Genomic DNA, 23,864 nt, shown 5'->3' on the forward strand with positions numbered 1-23,864 from the left:
TGTTGATAAACGTGCTATTACTTAAAGATCATGTAAATGTATAAACAGTATAATATAGACAGAATGGGTCCTAGAAACACTTATTACAGTCTTCATAGTTCTGGTACAGTGAATAAGCGGACATGCATTGGCAAATGAATTAGAGACACAGTGGTGGGAAAAATGTCAAGATTAGTCAGAAACTATATACTGGGCCCAACCCAGTTACTCTAAATTAGACATGCAATATATCAAAATTAATGCCTGACAATGGCAAACAAAGATAAAAAGTCTATTTTATGTTCCATACACATCTGCATCATGCTTTCCAATAGAAAAAGAAATCACAACACATTACTAGAACTGTCATGTGAACAGCCGCACTCAACAGACTCCATTAAATTGTGATAGACTCTGCAATGGAGGGGCTTTACAGTGTCTCAAACACGTATATAAATTACCTTAGCGTAATACTGTGTGATTATTAGAGAGAATAACTAGAATAATTTTTTTTGTTTTGTTTTTTGCTATTCATGCTATCCTAAAAATTCCTAAAGTAAAACTTGTTTAATAAAGTGAGATAAAGATCTTGCTTTGGCCACAAAATATTTAGCAAATATCATCTTAATAGCCTAACAAATAAAAGTTATAGCCATTAAAGTGGCTAAAATGTGTTCGGTTCTGAAATAGGAAAGTGTACCTGAGTTTTCATAAAAAGTTGAAATATGCGTAGGGTCTTGCTGGGCAGTCTGTTCTTTGACTATATAAGCCTTCATACATGATGTGCTATTAGTTTTTCTGCTGCTAATAATCAGATTATGGCTGAAACACATTGTAAATGTGTGTCTAATGCTGTGGGAGTCTACAGTAAGGCCCTGTTCCCACAGAGTAATGCGCCGCTCATTCTGACACGTAAATACGTGTCAGAGTGAGGCGCTTCAAAACAGATCCCAGTGAATTCAATGGGTGCCGGCTTACGCGCGCTACACATAGAAATCAATGGGAGGCTTTTTAACCCATTGATTTCAATGTGTAGCGGGCGTAAGCCGGCACCCATTGACGTCAATGGTATCTGTTTTGAAGCGCCTCATTCTGACACGTGTTTACGTGTCAGAATGAGTGGCGCGTTACTTCGTGGGAACGGAGCCTAAGGAGAAAGCTGCCCCCCTTTCCCCATCCATTGCTGATAATGTCCTGTCATTCTGCCAGGAGTAACTATACAATTGCATCTAAATACCTGAGAAAAGCCCAAGTGAACATAATATAGGAGGAGATCACTGAACACTGCATTGCAAGTATGGGACAAATACATATAACCAAGTAGATAGATAAAACGCAAAAAACCAACAAACTATGAGCACAGTCAGTAAAGCTGCTGCTGTCTGTTAATAATATCCCATCTGTAACCACACAAACATCCAGAGGTAGATACAAGTACATAGAAGGCTTTTCTTACATTGTAAACTGTGAAGTATGTAGAATCCTGTGCGGGGTGTAAGGAGAGTCACTTTCTCTATTTACTGGGTGAAGAAAATAAAAGGACTGCTTTACTCTCACTGAGATAAGCAAAAAATATGCAAATCTATTCTCCTGGATGGAATTAGGAGAACAGAGTGCACTCTGTACACCACCCTATAGAGGGCAGCATCCTTAACATCATGAACGACTCAGTTATAAAGTCTTTTAATGATTAAAAGACTTTATAACTGAGTCGTTCATGATGTTAAGGATGCTGCCCTCTATAGGGTGGTGTACAGAGTGCACTCTGTTCTCCTAATTCCATCCAGGAGATTAGATTTGCATATTTTTTACCCATAATCCCTAGCGGAGCAGGAATGACTTGTAAGTCTCCGTACTGCCTATGTAGGCACACACTCTCCCTGATGTGGACGAGTGTCCCCTGACCCTGGTCTATAGTCTCTCACTCTGCCAAATCAGTATCCCTGCGCTATGCTGAGGATGGCCCAATAGGCCGAAACAGCGCGGTCCATAGCTGGGAATCTGTACCTTTTGGGACAGAAATACTGATTTGGCAATTAAATCCACATCATGATTAAAAGACTTTATAACTGAGTCGTTCATGATGTTAAGGATGCTGCACTCTGTTCTCCTAATTCCATCCAGGAGAATAGATTTGCATATTTTTTACCCATAATCCCTAGCGGAGCAGGAATGACTTGTAAGTCTCCGTACTGCCTATGTAGGCAAACACTCTCCCTAATGTGGACGAGTGCCCCCTGACCCTGAGATAAGCAAGTCAGAATGGAATGTATCTAGGGAAAGATTTCCTTAGTAACAAAAGAGTGAACAGTAAATTAGCTAGAAGGGAGAGACCTAGTGGCAAGAACTTTAGAGAGGATTTTCAGGCAGAAGCAACCACATTTTTAATTACAGTGCATTTTGGTCCAGAATCACATGCTCTATGAAATGAAACCAAGTTCTCTGAAAAGTTAGTGACCATCTAAATAAAAGCTTTTATACTTTAATTTATGTGTATAAGATGTACCTACTGCAGGCACATGAGATTGCTAAGTCTCAAACCAGAAGGCTTCACGCTTATACAATAGTTGTATAGTTTTTACAACAGTAACTTGACAGAGAATTGAACAAAAGCTTGTTTCCTATGACTTCCAGGTGACACCATGGATGTCAATGAAACATGCAGAAGGAGGAGACATGCAATCTTTGCAGCCATTGATTATTAAATGGAGTCTGTCAGAGCCTTTCTTGGCATTAAACTATTTACAGCACTGGTGACACTGTGAAATACATTCAAAAAAATAAGCTTTAATCCATTAAACAAGTTAGGCCCCAAGTATCAAGAAGGAGGTCCTGATCACTGAAAGCCTTCAGACTCTCCTCTATAGTCATTGTTCCCCTCTCCATGCTGATTGACTTTGGTGCAGAAATATTGCACCGGCTCCAACTCAATTCAGGAATGCACGTTCATGGTATATAGTGTAGATTGTTGGACATTACAGAATTATAGCTGCAGAAAGTGATGTCAGACAGTAAAGTGGCCATCACTTTAGATATGGACGGAGCCTAGGGACAGGAATTAGGAAGAGCCTGCCCTAGGAGCACTTTGCTCAATTCAGAAAGCCCTTTAGTAACTTAGGGTCTCATTTGCATATTGGATCAAACTTCTTTTTTTCTAATTAGACTTCACTTCATATCAATAAAGATATGTTTGCAAAAGTGTCTCACACCCCTACCAGGCACTGTAATTAGTCTGATGGTGATGAAGGATCTGACAGTAGTACTTGAGAGAGTCTGTCTAGAATATCAACAGAAAATGCAGTTTTCAGAGTTTGGATAAGATTCTCCTTTAACTGCACTACATTAGACATTTCCTTTTAATTGGTCCCATGGATCTCCACTCATTTTCTGACAACATTCATTCTGCGTCTGTGTCCCTTCCTTATACTAAGGATCATCTGTGTGCATATTCCACACTGAATAGTTAAGGTACTTGTGTTGTCGCAAAATAGAATCATTTATGGGTGACTCAATACAAAGCACCTGTTGTAAGAATCCCCAAAGAGTCCCTTTGTATTTCTTATCCTTGTGGAGAACAGACCCATTTAAAAGACGCATGGCACTTTCTTTAGATCACTCTTATGAGACTTGACTTCTTATTCTTCAGCCCACTGAGGAAAAGCGAGCACATTTTTATTCTATTTAATCCATATACCATACAACATCTAACATTTCTTTGCAATTCAGATGATTCTTCATCATCAAAGGTTTGTACATTAGCATTTTGCATTTATTTTCTCACTAATTACATATTTTGCATCTGAAGACTCGCTTGCCAGCAAACAGACTCTGTTACTGCTTTATGTTTTAACTGCATTGGGATGTGAAAGCTTTAAACTAACAAAGCTAACTTTCAATTTACTGTACTTGCAGTATCTCTTAGTTATTGGTAAGGGTCTATTCACATAACATTTGGAGCCTAGATTTCAGGTTTCCTGACAAACACCTCTGACCAAAGTCTGCAAGGTATACCACTGTGTAGATATATAATAGAATAATGTATGTTCCTAATGGTAGTTTACCTGATCTCTCTGCACCAGACTACCAGCGTGCAAATAAAAGAAGCTCATTGATGTTAGTTTGAGAGTGCCCGGTCTACTTTGTTCATGGTACTCGTACTGTTTATGGACGGAGTACCACTGCTACTGTCTGAACAGGTTCTGCAGATTGTATAAGTAAATGGAGTAATAACTCACTGTTATAAGTTTTTTTTTTAATATTATTCTTGTTTTTTTACTTTATAAAAGACTATATATGTGATCCGTAAACAAATTGCTACACCAATACAAAAATTAAAAAAAAATAAGAATCTTTATTCAATAAATAATAAGGAGAACATCACAACTGTCCTCACAAAACATGGTAAAGTCATATAATGCATGAATAATAAATTATGAATCGCAAACAGTATATATACCGTATATACTCGAGTATAAGCCGACCCCACTAATTTTACCACAAAAATCTGGGAAAACTTATTGACTCGAGTATAAGCCGAGGGGGGTGGGGGAATCCTGCAGCTACTGGAAAATTTCAAAAATTAAAATGGTTGTAGTTTTTGGGTGCAGTAGTTGCTGGGAAAGGGAAGGGGGTGTTTTGGTTGTCTGTCAATCCCTTCCCTGAGTCTGAGGACAGTTTTTTCCCCCACTTGGAATTCAACCTGGCTGAATATAGGGTATCTGCAGTGCTCCTATTAACCCCTTCCTGACGGAACAGGAGCACTGCAGATCCCCTATATTCAGTACACTGGGCACTTTCAGACACAGGATACCTAATGTGTATGTGTTTCACAGTCATTTTCTACTTTTGTATGTATTCTAGGGAAAGGAGTGATTTAGAACTTTTTTTTTTTTTTTTTTTTTAAAGCTTCTCTTTTTTTCCCACTGTTGTATGGGAGATTCCATACATTAGTATTGTGGCTGGTCATAGACACCCCCCCCTAAAAAAAAAAAAAAAATATATATATATATATATATATATATATATATATATATATATATAATTTTTATTTATTTTTTTGCTGACTCGAGTATAAGCCGAGGCGGGCTTTTTCAGCACAAAAACTGTGCTGAAAAATTCGGCTTATATATGATATATATGTGTGTGTGATTGCCAATATAGCTCCATACTGAAGGAATCCAATGTATATACAATAATCAATTATGCATGATCATCAATAAAGAATAAATAACAACACTAAGGCTGGGTTCACACCAGTGCTTTTCTCTCCGCATTTTTCGCCTTTTTAGGGTGGAAACCCGGCGGACTCCATAATAGTTTTTAAGCGGACTTCGTTTCCGTTCGGGGTATGCCCCGAATGGAAACCCAAAAGCAGGTGTGAACCAAACGTAAGAAATAATGGCTGATAATGCAGAGACAGCCACAACCTCCAACTCCAGTCCCAACATATTTCGCCCCACGGCTTCTTCAGCAGACAGAAAACATAAATCAGGCCAGGGTTGGATAATGATGGGCACAAAGAGTACCTGAAAGACCATATTGGCTATAATGGTGTCCATCAGGTTTCCGGCGTGGTGTCATTTTACTAGACTAAACTGTATGCTTTATTTTTCTTACCATTTTTTTTGGAATCTGCCACAGAGGCTCCTAATGGACATGTGAACAGAACCTAACTGCATGGGAAACTCAACAAATGTTATCACAGACACACTGGGTGTATGCTATTGGCTATAAGACCTGAAAAATGGCAATTCTGAAATGTATGAAACTTTTATGATTAGGTTTTTACTTATGCCGTGTAGCATGATTTTTTTTTGTTGCTTTTTTAACCTTTTAGAAGTCTTTTTAATGCATGGACAGCATGTACCTGTATGTCCAGTAAAGCTGTGGTGGGGGAGGGTATGAGAACTGCACTGAACAATTTCAGCCTGAGAACAATTGTTGTCTTTTTGTATGTATAAAGTACTGTAGAATATGTAGAATAATATGTTGTACAGCAATGTAACATCTGTTACTGTTTCTGAGTGTAACTGATCTGTAGAATGAGCAGAAGTCCTCTACCCCTGCAGTTCTGCTGAACCAAACAGTTATAGGTTTCTGGGGTGATCATAATGTGAGCTTTCCATCCACAATGAAGCAGAACAGTCCCTTCCAAAATATTGATCTGTTATAATGGATACAATCTTTGTTTCTTAGATGACACTGGAAGTTTGGAGGTTCAGACTGTATTCACCACCACTGCAAAACCACTGCATATTGAGTTTAAGGAAAATAGCTTAAGCTACATGGAGAAGTTGATGCTAAAAAAGCACAGAAGGTATAGTATATGTGCAGTAAGTACACCTAAAAAGCAGAGGGATTATTATTTATAAGCCTGCGATTATTTATAAGCCTGTGATTGTGCTTGAAATCATCATGAGGTTTAGCTACAGGGTGCCTCTTATTTTAGAAGTGTACCTTTAAATTCTGTACAAGGGAGATATGAACCCCTAAATCTTTCCTGCTTCCAGTTTAAATAACACTTGAAGGGGTCCACAGCGGAGAGGACCTGCCAGCTCTTGTCTTGTGGTGGCTTTTAGCCAGTTTGTGGCTAAGTTTATCCTGTGTCTGATCATCAAGAGTAGGTAAAGTGTAAAACATTATTTTCTTCTAAATAATAGTTCTTTATAGGTTATCATTAATAATCCCGGGAAAACCCTTTGAGACTAAGGCACCACAGCTAAAAAGCGCTGCAGGAAAAAACACGGTGGTAATGCATTGCTGTTCTTCCCGCAGCACTTTTGTCAGAAAGTTCGCAGAGTGTTCCTCTGCAAACTTTCTGTTTTAATTACACCGCCATCGTTTATGTAGGTATTATTGACATCCTGCGATTTCCAAAGTCGGGGCTCCACTTGGCGTAAACACTGTTTTACAGTCACGGCAAAGTGGATATGGGGTTCTAGTGAATCCCATCCCCGCGTTGCATTATAATACATGCTGCGGACACATGGTGATTTCTATCAGGCTCAGACTCCTCCTGGCAATGCTGGTGAAAAGGAAGTTAGATAGGTTAATGAAGTATATTATTAAAATGTTCACCAAACACCCCCGACACAATAGCAAAAAAATTAAATAAAATGGGAGTTGTAATTTAACTCCACATTTGTTGTTTGGAGAGTAATAAATATACAGTAATAGTGGATACCATTTCATAGCATCATAAATGAGTCTATCACCATATAAAATGACAATTACAACAATGAATTCCTCTAGAGGGATATACGATATGGCTAAGACTTATAGTTCAGCAGCTAAAGGGTCGTTTTTCCTATGCTAGGCTATGCTTTGAATTGTGGAAATAAATATAAAATATTCTCTTTTTTTTCTCACTTTAATGCATTTATATTAACTAGTCACATTCTTTTCACCCAGGTCTTGTGTGCTTTGATTTCTCTGCTTTTGACATCTGTTTGCATATGGATTGCGCTGATATAAAAACCAACCAGGCAAATAATAGGTGTAGCACTAAGCATGAAATTTAGGTGCTGTACAACACTATATATGTTGTTGAGGTGGTTCATGTGGAATCTAAATTAGAAAAAGTCTCTGATATACGCCAATGAATTTGTGTTTAATTTTGGATCTTATTAAGATGGTGAAGTCCCCCTTTCGACATAATGGGTATCTACGGGATGTGCAAAGTGTCTGATTGCTTTGGGTCTCGCCATCGGGACCCCCACTGATCACGAAAATAAAGGTTCTTTGCATTCGGTTGAATGAAGTGATGGTCAGTTTGTATTGCCACTCCATGCACATGCTATGGGAAAGCACTTCCTCAGCCCTACAGACATTTAATGGTATGACACACATGTGTTACCGCTGACCTATTCGCTTGGGAAACATAGGATCCCTATTCTTGTGCTTAGTCGTGAGACCCCACCTATAGCTGTTAAAGGGATTCTACCATTACAACCTCTTTTTTTGTGGATAAGACGTTGGAATAGCCTTTAGAAAGGCTATTTGTCTCTTACCTTTAGATGTGATCTCCGCCGCGCCGTTCCTTAGAAATACCGTTTTTTACCGGTATGTAAATTAGTTTTCTGGCAGTGATGGGGGCGGGCCCCAGTGCTGAAAATGTGATGAAAACGTCCCCACTGCTGCTCGAGAAAACTGTCCTGCGACGCCTCTATCTTCGGCTAGATCTTCCCCTTCTCTGTCGTCTTCCTCCTGCGTCACCTCTGACGCCTGCGCAGTTGACCCTGCCAGTGAGACACTAGTAGAGCCGACTGCGCATGCCGGTCGGCGGCCATTTTTGGGAGGCCGCTCTTTCTCTTGTAGTTCTATGCAGGAGCGGCCTCCCACAAATGGCCGCCGGCCGGCATTCGCACTCGGCTCTGCTGGTGTCTCACTGGCAGAGCCAACTGCGCAGGCATCGGAGGTGACGCAGGAGGAAGACGACAGAGAAGGGGAGGATCCAGCCGAAGATAGAGGCGTCGCAGGATCGTGTTCTGGAGCAGCAGTGGGGATGCCGCCATCGTATTTTTAGCGCTGGGGCCCGCCTCCATTGCTGTGAGAGAGCTAATTTGCATCCAGTAAAAAACGCTATTTCTAAGGAACGGCGCGGTGGAGATCACATCTAAAGGTAAGAGACGAATAGCCTTTCTAAAGGCTATTCCGACGTCTTATCCACAAAAAAGAGGTTTTAATGGTAGAATCCCTTTAAGTTATGATTCCAGAAAAACCCTTTTTTAGAATTGATGTATAATACATCATTTCACATTACACATCAGGTGGTACATGCAATTTATAGAATTCTTGTTTTCCTTTTCCAGAACTCCAGTTAGTCAGGTCCCACATAACCACTTAGAGGATGTGAGATATTCTCGCACCATATCAGAGAATGAACAGGATAAGTGCGATGATTTGACAGGTTAGTGTGCCTCCGCTGCATTCTTATTGACTGCACTAAAGCGCCTGAATAAGACGTTAATTCCATTGACTTTGCACTAATTCTAACCTGGTTGTTACTCTTTCAAGCTGAAGAAATGGAAGCTCATGAAAATTATGTGGCTTTGTTCAGAGCGGAGGAACATGTCAAGAACGATGTGATACATGAACCTGCTTTAAAGATCGTAGAGTTGGATAAGGTATTGTGGAGCCATTAAAGTGTTTGATTAAAGGAAATAACTGCGGTCGACACTATATCTTAGCAATATATGCATAAGATGTCATTGTACTAGAATAACCGTCTACTATGTGCATCAGTCTCACTTTTGGCAGATAGTATTCTGCTGTGATTTTCCTTGCTGTGTTATAGTATATTTCAGTAATGTTAACTCATTCTGTCATGAAACTGTCAGTTTTATGTTATAGCAGTGGCTTGAATATTCTCTAGTTGCAGACGAGCGTTAGTACATTGCCATAAATGTATAATGCTGGAGCTGCACTGCAGTATAACATAAAAAGTTGTGCAATAAAACATATAATCCCAATAAATGTACTGCAGTGTTAGACACATACAGTACTGTACTGTAGACCTAGAACAGTACTATAATGGGAGATGTGCACTGCATCTTCCCAGAGAATACCACTGCAGAAAAAACTTTGTCAAGACTGTCTCACTTATGGGAAAAAAAACTTTTTCCAGAACAGATTAAGAAATAGACACAGAGATCTGATTGTCTCTTATGACCACATAGACCTGCCTTACAGATAGTTACACTTCAAGAACAGTGCTGCACTGCCAAGTACACAACTTTCCAAAACAATACTGCATTGTCAGACATGTTTAGTCCCAGAGTAGTGCTGTGCCAAAAGAGTACTGAATTGCAGGAAATATACAGTCCCTGAAAAGGATTGCAGTGCCAGAAAAGTATAGCCTTGGAGCAGTACTACTCTGATAGAAATAGTATGTAGTCACAGAACAGTCCTACAGAGCCAGAAGGTTAGAATCCTAGAACAATAGTGCACTGCCTGAGAAGTTCTCAAATGCAAGAAATATACAGTCCCCAATGCAATACTGCATTGACACAAATATTCAGCCAGTCCAAGTACTGCACTACACATATTGTCCTAGAGCAGCTTCAACATTGCCAGAAATCGGAAGAGCAGAACTGGACTGCAGCAAGACTTGGGAATGAGGGGGGATTTTCCAAGCCCTCTACAGCAGCTTTCGTTCATCAAAACTTGCAAAATTGTTTTTTTGTAGATTTTTAACCTTATTTGCATAAACCTAAGACTTGATACACTCAAAGGTTAGCAAAGGCAGCCTTTTAAAAACTCACAAAAATTGTTGCATTCTCAGTTAAGTAGGAGGTTGGCATAGAAAGTGGAGTAACATCTACCGACAGAAGTGTTAGACTTAAAGTGGGCCAAATTTATGAAACGGTATTCAACATTTGATTAATATGGTGCCAAGTACAGCCACTTGGAATCTAACAAAACTGTGAAAGTCTTTCTCTTCATGATAAAACGCCCTTGTTGGTCCAAAGCAGTGCTTGCACTGCCACTGATATAGAGTGAGCAGTACTGCAGTGCTAGAAATATACAGTCAGAGCGCAGTACTGCATTGTCAGGAATATATAGTCCTACAACAGTACCACATTGCCAAGTATATACAATCACAGAATAATACTGCAGTGCCAGTAATATACAGCCACAGAACAGTTCTACAGTGCCAGGAAGTTATAGTCCCACAACAGTGCTACACAGCCTGAAATATACAGTCACAGTAGATTACTGTAATGCAAGAAATATACAGTTCTCAGTTCAATACAGTTCAGTATTGCTTTGATGATACCAGTACTGCACTAGAGAAAGATATCATCCTAGAGTGGTACTGCACTACCATAAATATGCAGTCCCAGACCAATGCTGCACCGTCACAAATACGTAGCCCCGGAACAATACTTCATTGCCATAAATATACAGTCAGTGAACTGTACTTCTCTTCCAGAATTATACAGCCAGGCCTGGTTCACATCTGCGTTCGGTATTCCATTTGGGGAGTCCGCTTGGGGACCCCCCTGACTGGAATACCTAATGCATTGACAAGCGGTGAGCAATGAAAGCACACGGACCCCATAGACCATAATGGGGTCCGTGTGTTTTCCGCACAGAACATGTGGAGAGAAAAGTACTTCATGAACTACTTTCCTCTTTGCATGACTCATATGGACACTGTGTGGAAAACACATGGACCCCATTATAGTCTATGGGGTCCGTGTGCTTTCATTGCTCACCGCTTGTCAATGTGTTCGGTATTCCGTTTGAGTGGTCTCCTAGCGGACTCCCCGAATGGAATACCGGACGCAGATGTGAATCAAGCCTCACTGAACAGCACTACACTGTCTGAAATATATAGTCCCAGACCAGTTTTGCACTGCCAGAAGTATGCAACCATAGTATAGTACTACACTGCTAGAAATATACAGTCATGGCGCAGTACCGGACTGCCTAATACAGCACTACATTGTCAAAAATATACTATCAGAGGACAGTCCTGTAGTCCCAGAAAGATCTGTTCCCAAAGCAAAAGTGCACTGCAAGTAATATATAGTCCTAGAACAGTCTCAGGGAAGTACTTCTTTGCCAGATACGCAGTATACAATCCCAGAGCAGTACTGCACTTCCAGAGTTATACAATCCCAGAACAATGTTACACTTTGGCTGTTATTCATACACATGTATTTGACTTGTATGACTAGTAGAAATGGGGAACAATATGTACTATGCCAGTTGGGGTGATTGTGGGGGTGGTACCAGGGTTACAACCTGTCAAGGCATCATGACTTTTATCTATTAAAGAGGCTTTGTGGTTGTCACATTTATAAGGGCACTGGATCTATTTCTTATATACAGTAAATGCTGAATGTGTTAGGAGAATTCAGGTGTCTACATCTAGTGGTGGTTTGGGGGGTTTTTGGATAGGGAAGGGGGGTTTCTTTCTAAGCTTGCAATTTTCTTTTTCCCTTTTGTATCACTGTATACAGGGTACCTCTCCTTGTCAGTATTTTGATGTGACAATCCATTCCAATTTATTCAGGAACAGTGACAAAATTATCGGTAGTTAATGTGAAGGTGCTTTTCTTCCTCTCATTTTCCGTAATCTACTTTATTCATTTACTATGTATTCATCAATCACTCTATGGTGGAAACAAAGTTATAATATCAATTTCAGATGCCAGTTAAGAATGTGAGTAGTGTTTGGGACCTTAGATTGAATCCCCCTCTGTGTATACAGGCTAATTATTTACTTCTAATTTTCACATTAAATTAATTAGTATTTCATGTTGATACCAACGCTGTAACACTAAGGAATTAGATTTTATTTTTATGAAGCTGTGGATAGTATAGGTGTGAAAATGATGCATTTCACTCATCACTATTTACTCTAATGCTGAAGTATTATTCCACTCTTAACCCACACACTATAACATGGTATAATGGGCCAATTTAAAGAAATTACCCCATAATGCCTTTTTATTATAGAAAATTCAAAGCGTACCTGGTAACATGTTCTTGTAACACATTCCCTTTAAGTTTTTGTGTGTTCAGCATTTTTTTCTTTTTTAAAGATTCTTTGCTTTAACCCATTAGTGACTGGCATATACTCTAAATCGGTTACTAATGGGCCTAATTCTGTCACACTTGACTTTCTATGTTAGTTGTGGCAGAATAATGCAGGGTCTCCCACATATATATATAGCTGGGTACCTGCTTGGATCGCCTGGGATTGCAGGCTTTTAATCCCTTAGATGATATGGTCCATAAAGATCACAGCATCTAAGAGGTTTTGGATAGAGGTATTGGAACCCCTACGAATGAGATCTGATGCCTGAATACTGATTGTCAATATGTAAGTTCAATTTGGGGCCAGTAAAACCCTTATGAGGGCTCGTTCACACGGGGCAAGAGGGGGCGGATTTTGGCGCTGAATCCACGTCAGAATCCGCTCCCTCACAATAGAGGACTATTCAGACCGCTATCTTCCTTTTTTCTGTGAGCGGTATGTTTCCGCTCATAGAAAAAAGAAGCAAGCTGCTCTTTCTTCAGGCGGATTCCGCGTCTGATTCAGCCGCAGCGTCCGGTTCGCAGCAGCACCTTCCAGATTAGGCCCATTCATTTGGGCCTACTCCGGGACAGGAAGCCAAGACTGTCGGAAGCCGCAACACGTCACGGCTTCCTGCGTCAAAATCAGGACCAAAATACTTCATCCCGTGCCCCATGTGAACTGGGCTTAAGTTTTCCATGTCACTGTTTATATTAAAGGTGTTGTGTTATGCTTACAGTTACAGGACAGGGGTTAAAATGAACTTGTCTCCATGAAATTGCAGTCTACTCTGCAGTGAACATGGCATTGGCCAGAAGGAGTTGAACCGATATATACTGTGTATATATATATATATATATATATATATATAATATATACTGTAGTTGTTATGCATTTATTTGTCTCTTCTGTCTATATGTAGAAGGAGTAATTGAGTCTATTGGACATCCTGACAGTGAATGACAACCTTCCGATTATGACGCTGCATAGAGATAGCTGTCAATCACTGTTCGGACCACCCATTGGACTCAGTTACTCCTTCTAAGCATGGGAAGAATAGATAAATACATAAATAAACCATAAGTTATATAGTTTTGTGGGAAAATGTTCTCTATGTCAGTCTGCTCAGCTTCTCTTGCCGTATGACATAATGCCTCCAGGTTACATTGTATATTTATGGTGACTGGTTCCCTTTAAGTTGCTGAAAGGAAGACACTAAGCACAGTGGATCCTTACCATACACACTGTATCTTATCCTGTGGATAAGGGATACCTTGGAAACTTGGCACATCCCCATTAAAGACAATTCTGCAGCCTTCCGCACCACTGCTGCTACCGAGATACCTTTCTCAATATAGTGATTGGACAAGGGAAAGGTGGTAAAAAAGACATAGCTATATATATATATATATATATATACACACACACACACACACACACACACAGTTTCTGGGCTCTGGAGTGCTGAAAGAAATCCCTAAAGCCTAATCAATCTTTTAATTTCCACTTTGTTTCAACAGGGTCCAGTTAGTAGAAAAGTGATGTGTAGTTTGCATAAATAGAAAGAATTGACATACAGAAATACTGCCTTATCTGCTAGCCTTTAGCTTAACATTTGCTATAAGCCCACATCAAAGTTAAGGATCACTGGATATTCTTGGTTCATTATGAAGTTACACAAGTGGAATATGCAATAATGTGAGTCACCACTAAGCCAATACTACTTCTTGAATTCCTGACATTTATTATGGTTCCTTACTAATTTTGTTAAAATGTGCCTCGATCTCTTTGTATTACACCGGTAAAATTTAAGTTTAAATGGGTCAGAGACCAGGAGTGTAAATGCACGACCGAGCAAGAATAATTCTTAAATGTACTTTCTGGAAATCGCTGCTGTTGCTAGGCTGCATTTGATCAGTTACTATTAGTTTTAAAAGTGAATATTTTATCCCTTCTCTGTAATACCCCTTCTCTCTGTTACATCACATTAGCTTTTGTTCGTTCCTTAAAGAGCTGTTTTTCTGCTGGACACTTTTCATTTCATGGATAATGACTAATTATGAAAAATAAGTCATTTTATCCAGCAGAAATTAGCACCCTACCTGTTCATGAAAAAGGCTTAAATGCATGTCGTCAAGTTACAATTTATTAAATTCTGTGTTGATTCCAAATCAATAATTTTATGTATTTGTTTGTAGAAGAATGTGTTTGTACAGAAATGTACAGTATTATTGCACACATGCAGATATGTACAGATGTGTCCACCCTAAGGGGTTATTTACACGGAGTAAAGTGGCACTGATTCTGCCACGATAACTCGCAGTAGAATCGGCGCTAATAAAAAAGACTCCCATTGACTTCAATGGGTTCCGTCTTCCACGCGGAACACATTGAAATCAATGTGTTAAAAAGCATCCCACTGATTTCAATGTGTTTCAATGGTTCTTTCCGCAGCGCTTTTAAGAGAAAATTCACTGAGTTTTCCTCTGCGGACTTTCTCTTAACATTATATCTAAGAGAAAGCTGCCGGCGTTTCCGTAGATATAATTGACATGCTGTGATTTGCAAAGCCGCAACGGCTTTGCAAATCGCAACGTGTCCGCGCTGCGATCTTTTCTGCAAAGTGGGGATGTGATTCGCATGAATCCCATCCTCTTTGCCTGCACTGTACAACGCTTCAATTTTTCCCGCAGCGTCCCGCTACGGGCAAATCGCGGCGTTTACGTCCCGTGGGCCCCGGCCTTAAAGGGTTTTTCTCTTCATAGACCACAAGTACCTGTAGTAATTAGGAGATTGGGAACTGCAAGTTCCTCTGACTTTTTCTTGTGAGCAGAGTGGTGGTGCGTCTGTGTGACCACCATTTTAGTGGGTCCGGTTAGTGCCATAGAAGTGATAGGAGCTGTGGCCTTGCATGTGACCATCTCTCCATTCACATAAAGTTTTCAAGTGTACTTACAGGCACCCATTCTCATGATCCCTGGGGGCCTCTCAGTTGTGCACTCTGAAAATGATAGAGCTTAAAAAAAATACCACACCTTATAGACAAGTATAGCTGTTATTGATCCTATAGTATTAGTCCAGCATAGAGGGATTGCTGCCGACAATCAGACATTTATCTCCTATCCCTCATTGAAAAGTGGGAAACCCCCTTAATTTAGCTTGAATTTGTTTAAAGGGGTTGGCCACTTTCATACCAATATTGACAAACAAATGTACAATAAAAAGATATACAATTTTCCAATATACTTTCTGTATCAATTCCTCACAGTTTTCTAGATCTCTGCTTGCTGTCGTTCATTCTGTTACTTCTAGAGGATAAAACTCTGACCATGGTCATGTGATTTACAGTACATGGTCATGTGATTTACGGTCCATGGTCATGTGATGAGCACACAGGTGCCGCTCGTTATAGTCACAGCACAGTAATCAGACACCTGCCTGGTAATCAGCTGTGCACCTGTGTACTCATCACATGACCATGGACCGTAAATCACATGACCATGGTCAGACTTTTATCCTCTAGAAGTAACAGAATGAATGACAGTAAGCGGAGATCTAGAAAACCGTGAGGAATAGATACAGAAAGTATATTGGAAAATTGTATATCTTTTTATTGTACATTTGTTTGTCAATATTGGTCTGAAAGTGGCCAACCCCTTTAAGGGCTTCAATATCTATTGAAACCAATTTAATACAATATTGTAACATTCAAACAAAAGCCTTGAAAACTTGCAGCCAGAACACAACTACTCAGCCCCATAGATACACATAACTTTTCACTTTGTGACAAAATATTGCAAAATAATATCAAATGAAACTGCTTATCATTTTGTGACACACATGAGGCAGTAGACATTTAACCATCCAATTAGGTTTATATAATTATGATAAATGCATTATTATTATTTTATTTAGATCATTTATTTAGACCATTTTTTTCATACACTATTTTGGGTTTTAGTCTTCATCCTGCTAAGCTGTTACAAGAGTATATAAAATGTAACTTCAGACTTTTTATGAAAATATTTTCTGATCGTTTGCCACGTTTTGCATTTTTATAATACAAGTTTTTATACCATAACATAATGTGATAACTTGTTTATATAGGATCCTAAAGAGAAATTGGATGAATCTAGCAATTTTGTGGTGAGAGAGACAGAAAACTATGAAAGAAACACCCAACAAAGGTTGGTATACTGCACATTTGAAATGGAATATATCACTTTTCTCATCCAGCATGTTTGTATCTGATGTTTTAGTAATCGATTTTCTATATTAAACAAGTTGAAAAAGAAAAAAAAAAAACTCATGCTTTCATACTGAAGATGTCTTGGAGGTGTGGGAAGCTCTGTATATAGTGCAAAACTATAGCACATTAACCACATCATTCAGTACAGTATAACTTACATTAGTAATAGAGCAAAGGTGCACAAGATAAGATAAGATAACCTTTAATAGTTCCACCATGGGGAAATTGTCAACTCGATTTTATTGTACAGCAGTATTCTCAAGCCCTATTTTCTCCTCTGTGCATGACTGCAGTCTATGGGTCTGACAGAGAGTGCTGAGTACAGCGCTTGCTGGTTTCCCCTCAGCCCCATAGACATTGGATGGAGCAGCGGGGCACATGCTCAGTCACCGCTTATTTTAAACTACTGCTTTTTTTTTTTGGTTAAGCAGTGAAGGATAGGGAAGCCAGTATATGTGTATAAACAGATACTAAATGCAATTGTTCTACACCTCCCCACACTACATGTTGATCAGGTCACATGATAAGCCTGACCAAACATGTGATTTTAGGGCAGTTTTGACGCTGCTGTAGTTGGGGATTGTTTGGGGTAAAGCATTCCAGAGCACTGGTGCAGTTCGTGAAAAGTTTTGGATACAGGAGTGAGATGTTCAGTTAACAGAGGGTGCTAGTCTAAGGTCATTGGCAGACCGGAGAGGACAATTAGGGCAGTAGACAGTGACAACAGAGGAGACATAGGGGGGTGCAGTACTACCTTTGCTTAAAAATGAGTCCTTGGCTTAACATTTGTATGTGTTTGCAGACTGATGCTCGAAACTGCCCACAACTCGGTCTTCACAGCTCTGTGAGCTCATCTATTTGTCCTGGTTCATAAGTAGCACAAATCTGCTAATGCACAAGCTATGAAGACAAAGAGGAGATTCCTTATGAACGATCCTCTAAGCCAGAGCAGAGAGATGCTAACTAGAGATGAGCGAGTACTGTTCGGATCAGCCGATCCAAACAGCACGCTCCATAGAAATGAATGGATGCACCTGGTACTTCCGCTTTGACGGCGGCCGGCCGCTTAACCCCCCCGCGTGCCGGCTACGTCCATTCATTTCTATGTGAGCGTGCTGTTCGGATCGGCTGATCCGAACAGTACTCGCTTATCTCTAATGCTAACATGCTGTGTCTCTGGTAGACTTGAGCCATCCATGTCCATCCATCCATATAAAAAACAAAAAAAACTTTGCAAGTCTTCAGTAGGTGATACCTTTTTTAATGGCTAACTCATAATGATGACAGAATATGACGTTTCGAAGCTTTCCTCTGAGCTTCTTCTTCAGATATAACTAAAAAACACTTTCTAGAGGCTGCATATTTATGTACAACAGGACACATAGAGATAGGATTACAGGAGGGAGGGGGGAAGAGGCTTATTACTATATACTTATAACAACAAACAATCAATTGCCAGATCCCCAGTTCTTATCTTAATGGCTGTCTTAATGATGTGTATAAAAAGACATAAACCCACGTGAGATGTTCATCCCATTGTCCAACGTCTGGAATAGGGTCATGGCCTTGTACTCATAAATCAGTCGCTGTTTCCTTGATTTAAAGTTCCCTTTTAAGATCAAGATTTTCATGTCATTGGTGATATTATGATCTTCCTGGCAAAAATGATTTGGCATCCCTATGTGTCCTGTTGTACATAAATATGCAGCCTCTAGAAAGTGTTTTTTAGTTATATCTGAAGAAGAAGCTCAGAGGAAAGCTTTGAAATGTCATATTCTGTCATCATTATGAGTTAGCCATTAAAAAAGGTATCACCTACTGAAGACTTGCAAAGTTTTTTTTGTTTTTTATATTTTATAACCACTGGCTAACACGGTACCAAAACAAACATCATCCATCCATAGGCATTTATTTGTGATAAATATGTAATATTACGCTTCCCCTGTAGGTGCCAAATGTATAACTGCACGCATTTTATTATCAATGTATTTTATTGAACAGATTTGAGACCGACAGATGGAATATTCTATACATTGCATAATTCTGTGGCCTAGATTTACTAGTGTGGTTATGACTAGACACTGGTGTCAATGTGGTGCAGTGTGATGTATTTTTGGCACATCTTGGAGCATCTAGTTTGGGTTAAATTTTTTGACTAATTAGATGTGGGTGTGGGTTTTCAGAAAAAGGGGACATGGCTTGTATGTGGCAAAATACCATAAAATTCAGGACCATAATAAGACAACTAAAAAGTAGTGTAAACTTAGACTAGAGAGTCTAAAGATATACCATATTTATTATCCAGCATCAGCCATTGTGATAAATTTGGTGCATTTAACTACTAAGTTTAACTACCAATGAATTCATCTAAAAGATTTTGACAGCAGGGGTGTGTGAAATAATTGTATTATTGATGCTTTGAGCACAACACGTCGTATATGAAAATTGTATTAAGTTGTATTGAATAAATTACTTGGATGGTAGTTGGGAGGTTATATGGATGTGACACAGATGAGGGGAAACTGGTTATTACGGCCTGCACTCCAGGACAGTCTCCTTTGATGAAATGTGATTGCTGTGCCATACACTGTGTATAATAAACTCAAGTCTACATTTGGATAGTTGTGGGCATGAAATTAGTGTAAAGTGCCATTAGAAGCTTCTATACACAGTCTGCGGTCTAAACTAATGGCCGACCCAAATAAATGGCTAGGAAATGTGTCTCGTGCCTTAGCAAATTACTACTTTATACTAAATTGGCTGAATTCCCATACATCATGCAGTGGAAGTAGCTACTTGTATTATGTGTTATCAAGTTGTAATTTAGTAAATGTATATTCGGAAATATCTGATTAATGCTGCAGTCTGATATGAAGATGGATATGACTTGAATACTACCAGGTTTTTTATTCTGCTTCGCTCTTGTTGCCAGGGATATATGGGTTTTTTTTCAGTGGCATTGTTAGGTTACACATCCCCAGCAACAGGTCTGTCATTTAGCTAAGGTCCAAGTAGCCTAGTAGGGCCATAAACCATTACTGACTGCCTCATTCATGTTGTTTCCCAGGTTCTAGAAAATACAGATTAAGGTTAAAGGGGTATTCCCACCTCACATACTCATCAGTCTTTACTGCTGTAAAATCTTCTTTCTTCCTGGTTTCTTGCATCATTTGGTGGGCGGGGTTTCACATGCAACCTGCCGTTTAGCTCTGCCCCAAATTTGCATGCAGCTCTGCCCACCCATATTGGACTATGAAGTACAGGCAGCAGCAACTCCATTCTGTGTTACATACAGAGACTGCCTGTCTCTGCCATAATGAACACAATTGAATTAGCTAGCCTGATAACTGGGAGAACAGAAGAAATGAAAGCAGCTCCTCTCCTCTATCTGCTAACAGGAAGCTAGGTCATGTGGTGCAGACACAGGAATAGCTAGATACACAGGCTCGCTCCCGTGCACTTAGCCCCTCCTCCCTCCCCCCTGAGAGCAGCAGATACATCACTTGACTCATGAGCAGCTAAGTCAGGGCTGTGGCCACAAAGAATTGAATAAAGTAAGATAGTGGACAGACAAAGCAGTTTTGCTGAAGCAGTGTATTTAGGAAAAGTCTTAAATCCACATTAACAAGCAGTATAGATAGAACCCCTTTAAGGCCACATGTAGCGATCCACGGTCAAAAAGTGCTGCAGGAAAGACCATATAATTTTTTTCTCCACAGCGCTTTTTAAGGAAAGTCCACAAAGTCTTCCACTGCGGACTTTCTGTCTCTATTATACTATACGGAAAACGCCAGCATTTCAGCTATGGCTATTGTTCTGCAATATGTCGATGGGATTGGCCAGAATTCCATCCACTTTGCAGGTAACGTATAAGGCCACGGCCTTTGCCCAGAGCAGCCAGTAGATCATTTTTAAGTGCAGAATGTGAATTAGACACAAATGAACAAAGATACTAGTTCAAGCCCCAATGGGCTTTACATCTGTATTGTATATATCAGAGGATGAAATAAACTTTGTGGGGATGCCTATGCCCATGGGTGGTGGGACCAGCTTCATCTAGTTGTTTTTTTCCATCCTTTGCTACTGTATGTACATTTTCTGTGCTAGTTTGTGAAATCAATGCACAAAATGATATTTTACTGCTGCTTGTTTTATATAGATATGGCTAAGGCTGCGTTCAATTTGATTTTGCTGCTGATTCACAGTAGAATCCACACACAAGGCATGTCCTCTATCCAAATTGTATATCCCGTCCTGCTGGTTGAACCACGTGGTTTTATCCATGGCACTTAACGCAAAGACACAAAATTCACAAAAGACCTGGCTTAGGCTCTTTATGCATTGCATTGAAGTCTAGAGTCAGAATTATTAGTCAGGAAGATTTCCTAACCTATACAGTACCTACAACTGAAAGCTCCTACATGTGGCATAAACCAACCACAAGAAAAACCCTCATGGTATACTTTTTTATGATGCTTGTCTATGCTATCCTATACAGTAAAAAAAAAGGTATACCAATACATTACAACTGGTGAATGGAATTCTTTTTTTTTTTTTTTTTAATGTAGATTGTGAGCCCCATATAGGATCACAATGTACATTTTTTTTTACTATCAGTATGTCTTTATAGAATGGGAATGAACATACTCCTTGCTGGTGGGATTCGAACCAAGGACTCCAGTGCTAACCACTGAGCCATCGTGTTGCCCCTGGTGAATGGAATTCTGTGACTACTTTACATTTGATATACATGCTGACTGCCTTTCCAGATTGTGTGAACACGGCCTAAGTCTTTTTATTTGTTATATGTAAATATCCAGAGACTTGGGTAAAGCTGTGAACGCCATACCTTAGACACCACGTGAATGCTTTTAGGGTTATAGCAAAGCGTACCTTCTCACACTACATGGAAACACATGGTTATTCAAGTATTTTCCAAGTTTTCCTGATGCCTCCTTTCCTGTTAGTACTGAAATATTTAGCATCTATTCAGGGAAGTTCTTGTTTTTAATGCTGTATATAAGACGTCTGTCCAATAAATTGCTAGTTTATGCCTGTCCTGACATCGACACACTCACAAGTATAGACAAAAGAGCAAACTTACAGCCTATTATTATTGTTTATGTAGCCTTTTCTTTGTCTGTTTGGAATATATGTAATTTTAATGCAGTAGCTAGTTGGAGAATTGTAGGTTGCAGACACATTTTTAATTTTATATTTAATGATAGGTTACCTCATGTTAGAGGGCTGAGGATACACCACTGTTCTAAATTTCATTTCTTTCTGTTACATAGATTGTCTGTCAAACTAATTGGAATGCATTAGATGAGTTGAGTTCCCGTCTAAGGTCATACAAAATGAAGCCTATCATTCCCACAGCGCCAGCAGCCTAATTTAAATATGCAAAATTCTCCACCAGCAAAACAAATACATTACTGTAATGTTAACATTATGTCTTCGGGTTGTTTAAACCTTTGGCAGCTTAAAACATGTTACAATGACTAAGCTCACCTCGTGTGATCTTAGCGGTGAACTTTTCTAACACCAGGTTTTGTATTTGCTTTTTCAGTTTGTTTGTGTCCATACGGAAATGGTAAGGCAATCGGCTCTGGCATAGGTATGCAGTTCTAGAACTGTTGACTAACAATGTTTTCCTGGGTAATCGTCTTGGAAATGTGTCTTTCTTGACCATAACATTTCAGCAAGAACGATCTAGTTTTACATTTTATAATATACGGGAACTCATGGTCTCTTGAATAACATCAGGGCTGTACTTTCTTATTCCTCATTGTCACCACTTATCTGTGCTTAACAGTTTAGTCTGTCTAAAAGTAAATTTCAGCAATTCAGCTCATTCTGATACATTCATTAGAAGTTTTGGTTTGGGTGTAACACTGCAATCACAAATGGGAAAAACATATTTATTATCATTATTTGATTTAGACTAGGAACACATAGTGTGAACACACTGCTAAACTTCGAGCGGGAAAATTAAAAAATTAGATAGATATAAATATCTTTTTGTGTATGTATTCTCCCACCAAAAGTGCAGGTCTCAGAAGAAGAAAAAAAGTGTTTTTTTGTTTTTGCTTTTCTTTTTAATTCTGTGCGGGGACCAAATTAGGGGATTTTTTGATCTGGCAGTTGGGGGGCATGTCCAAATTAGGGAAGCCCCATCACATAACCAAAGATAGCTAGGTCAATTATCTTTTTTTTTTTTTTGGGGGGCTGGGGGGGAGAGTGCATGTCATTTTCATTTTTCATGGATGCCATAATTACTCATTAATTTTAATGTGTTTATTCAGGCGTGAGTGTTATTTTGTGGACTGTAGATCGACAAAAAAAAATTGCAGGTCCTTTTTTTTCCACAGACTCATTACACCAATGAAAGTCTATAGGTCCATGAAAAAAATTGATGACATCTGTGTATCATTTGTGTAAGAAAAAAAAAATTATATTGATCTTCTGAGAACTGCACTTTGGGTGGGAGAATACATACACAAATAGATATTTATATCTATGTACATATATCTATCTGCCCGCGACTTCGTCTGCGTGTTGTTGGTGTCGATGAGCCACCTATATTCAGCAAGTTGCTGCTGTTGATGGTTTGCCTACTCCGGCGTTTTGGCAGCTCTTAAGCTGTCTTGCTGCTGAACTTGTTCCTCATGCTGCATCTTTGATTGTTCCGGCAGCTCGCTGGGCCGCCATATAATGAATGTGTTGTTGGCGTTGATGATCTGGTGTTTCAGCAGCTGTCAAGCTGGCCTGCCGCTGAACTCGTTCCTCACGCTGTGCCCGTGATTGTTCTGGCATCACAGCAGCTCGCTGGGGCACCATATAATGAGCGTGTTGTTGGCATCGATGATCCCCCTCATCTCCACTTGAGAACTCTGACTTTTGGCTTCCTTCATAGCTGTCATTGTTTTAGAATTTTGCGACAAATTCGATTTTCTTTACCCGGCATGTTTAAAAGTAGCAAACTGCCAATTTGGATTAAAGGTGTTTTCCCATCCAGTGTCTCAGCACACTGCCTAGAGCAGATCAGATAATATGCAAATGCATGTACACAATGGACTGAGGGTTAGCTCAGTGTTTACATAGAGA

General features: G+C 39.5%; 1 protein-coding gene across 1 annotated transcript in view; it reads left to right on the plus strand.

Annotated features, from left to right (window-relative positions):
- ZBBX (zinc finger B-box domain containing) overlaps window positions 1–23,864 on the plus strand; it is a 138,427-nt gene that overhangs the window by 63,692 nt on the left and 50,871 nt on the right. The window contains exons 10-13 of the mRNA XM_075268719.1: window positions 6,175–6,295; window positions 8,790–8,887; window positions 8,995–9,104; window positions 16,616–16,695. Coding sequence (XP_075124820.1) covers window positions 6,175–6,295; window positions 8,790–8,887; window positions 8,995–9,104; window positions 16,616–16,695 — 409 coding nt within the window. The remainder of the gene's footprint in view (window positions 1–6,174; window positions 6,296–8,789; window positions 8,888–8,994; window positions 9,105–16,615; window positions 16,696–23,864) is intronic.

Source organism: Leptodactylus fuscus, chromosome 3, assembly GCF_031893055.1.
Source record: "Leptodactylus fuscus isolate aLepFus1 chromosome 3, aLepFus1.hap2, whole genome shotgun sequence".
Taxonomy (NCBI): Eukaryota; Metazoa; Chordata; class Amphibia; order Anura; family Leptodactylidae; genus Leptodactylus; species Leptodactylus fuscus.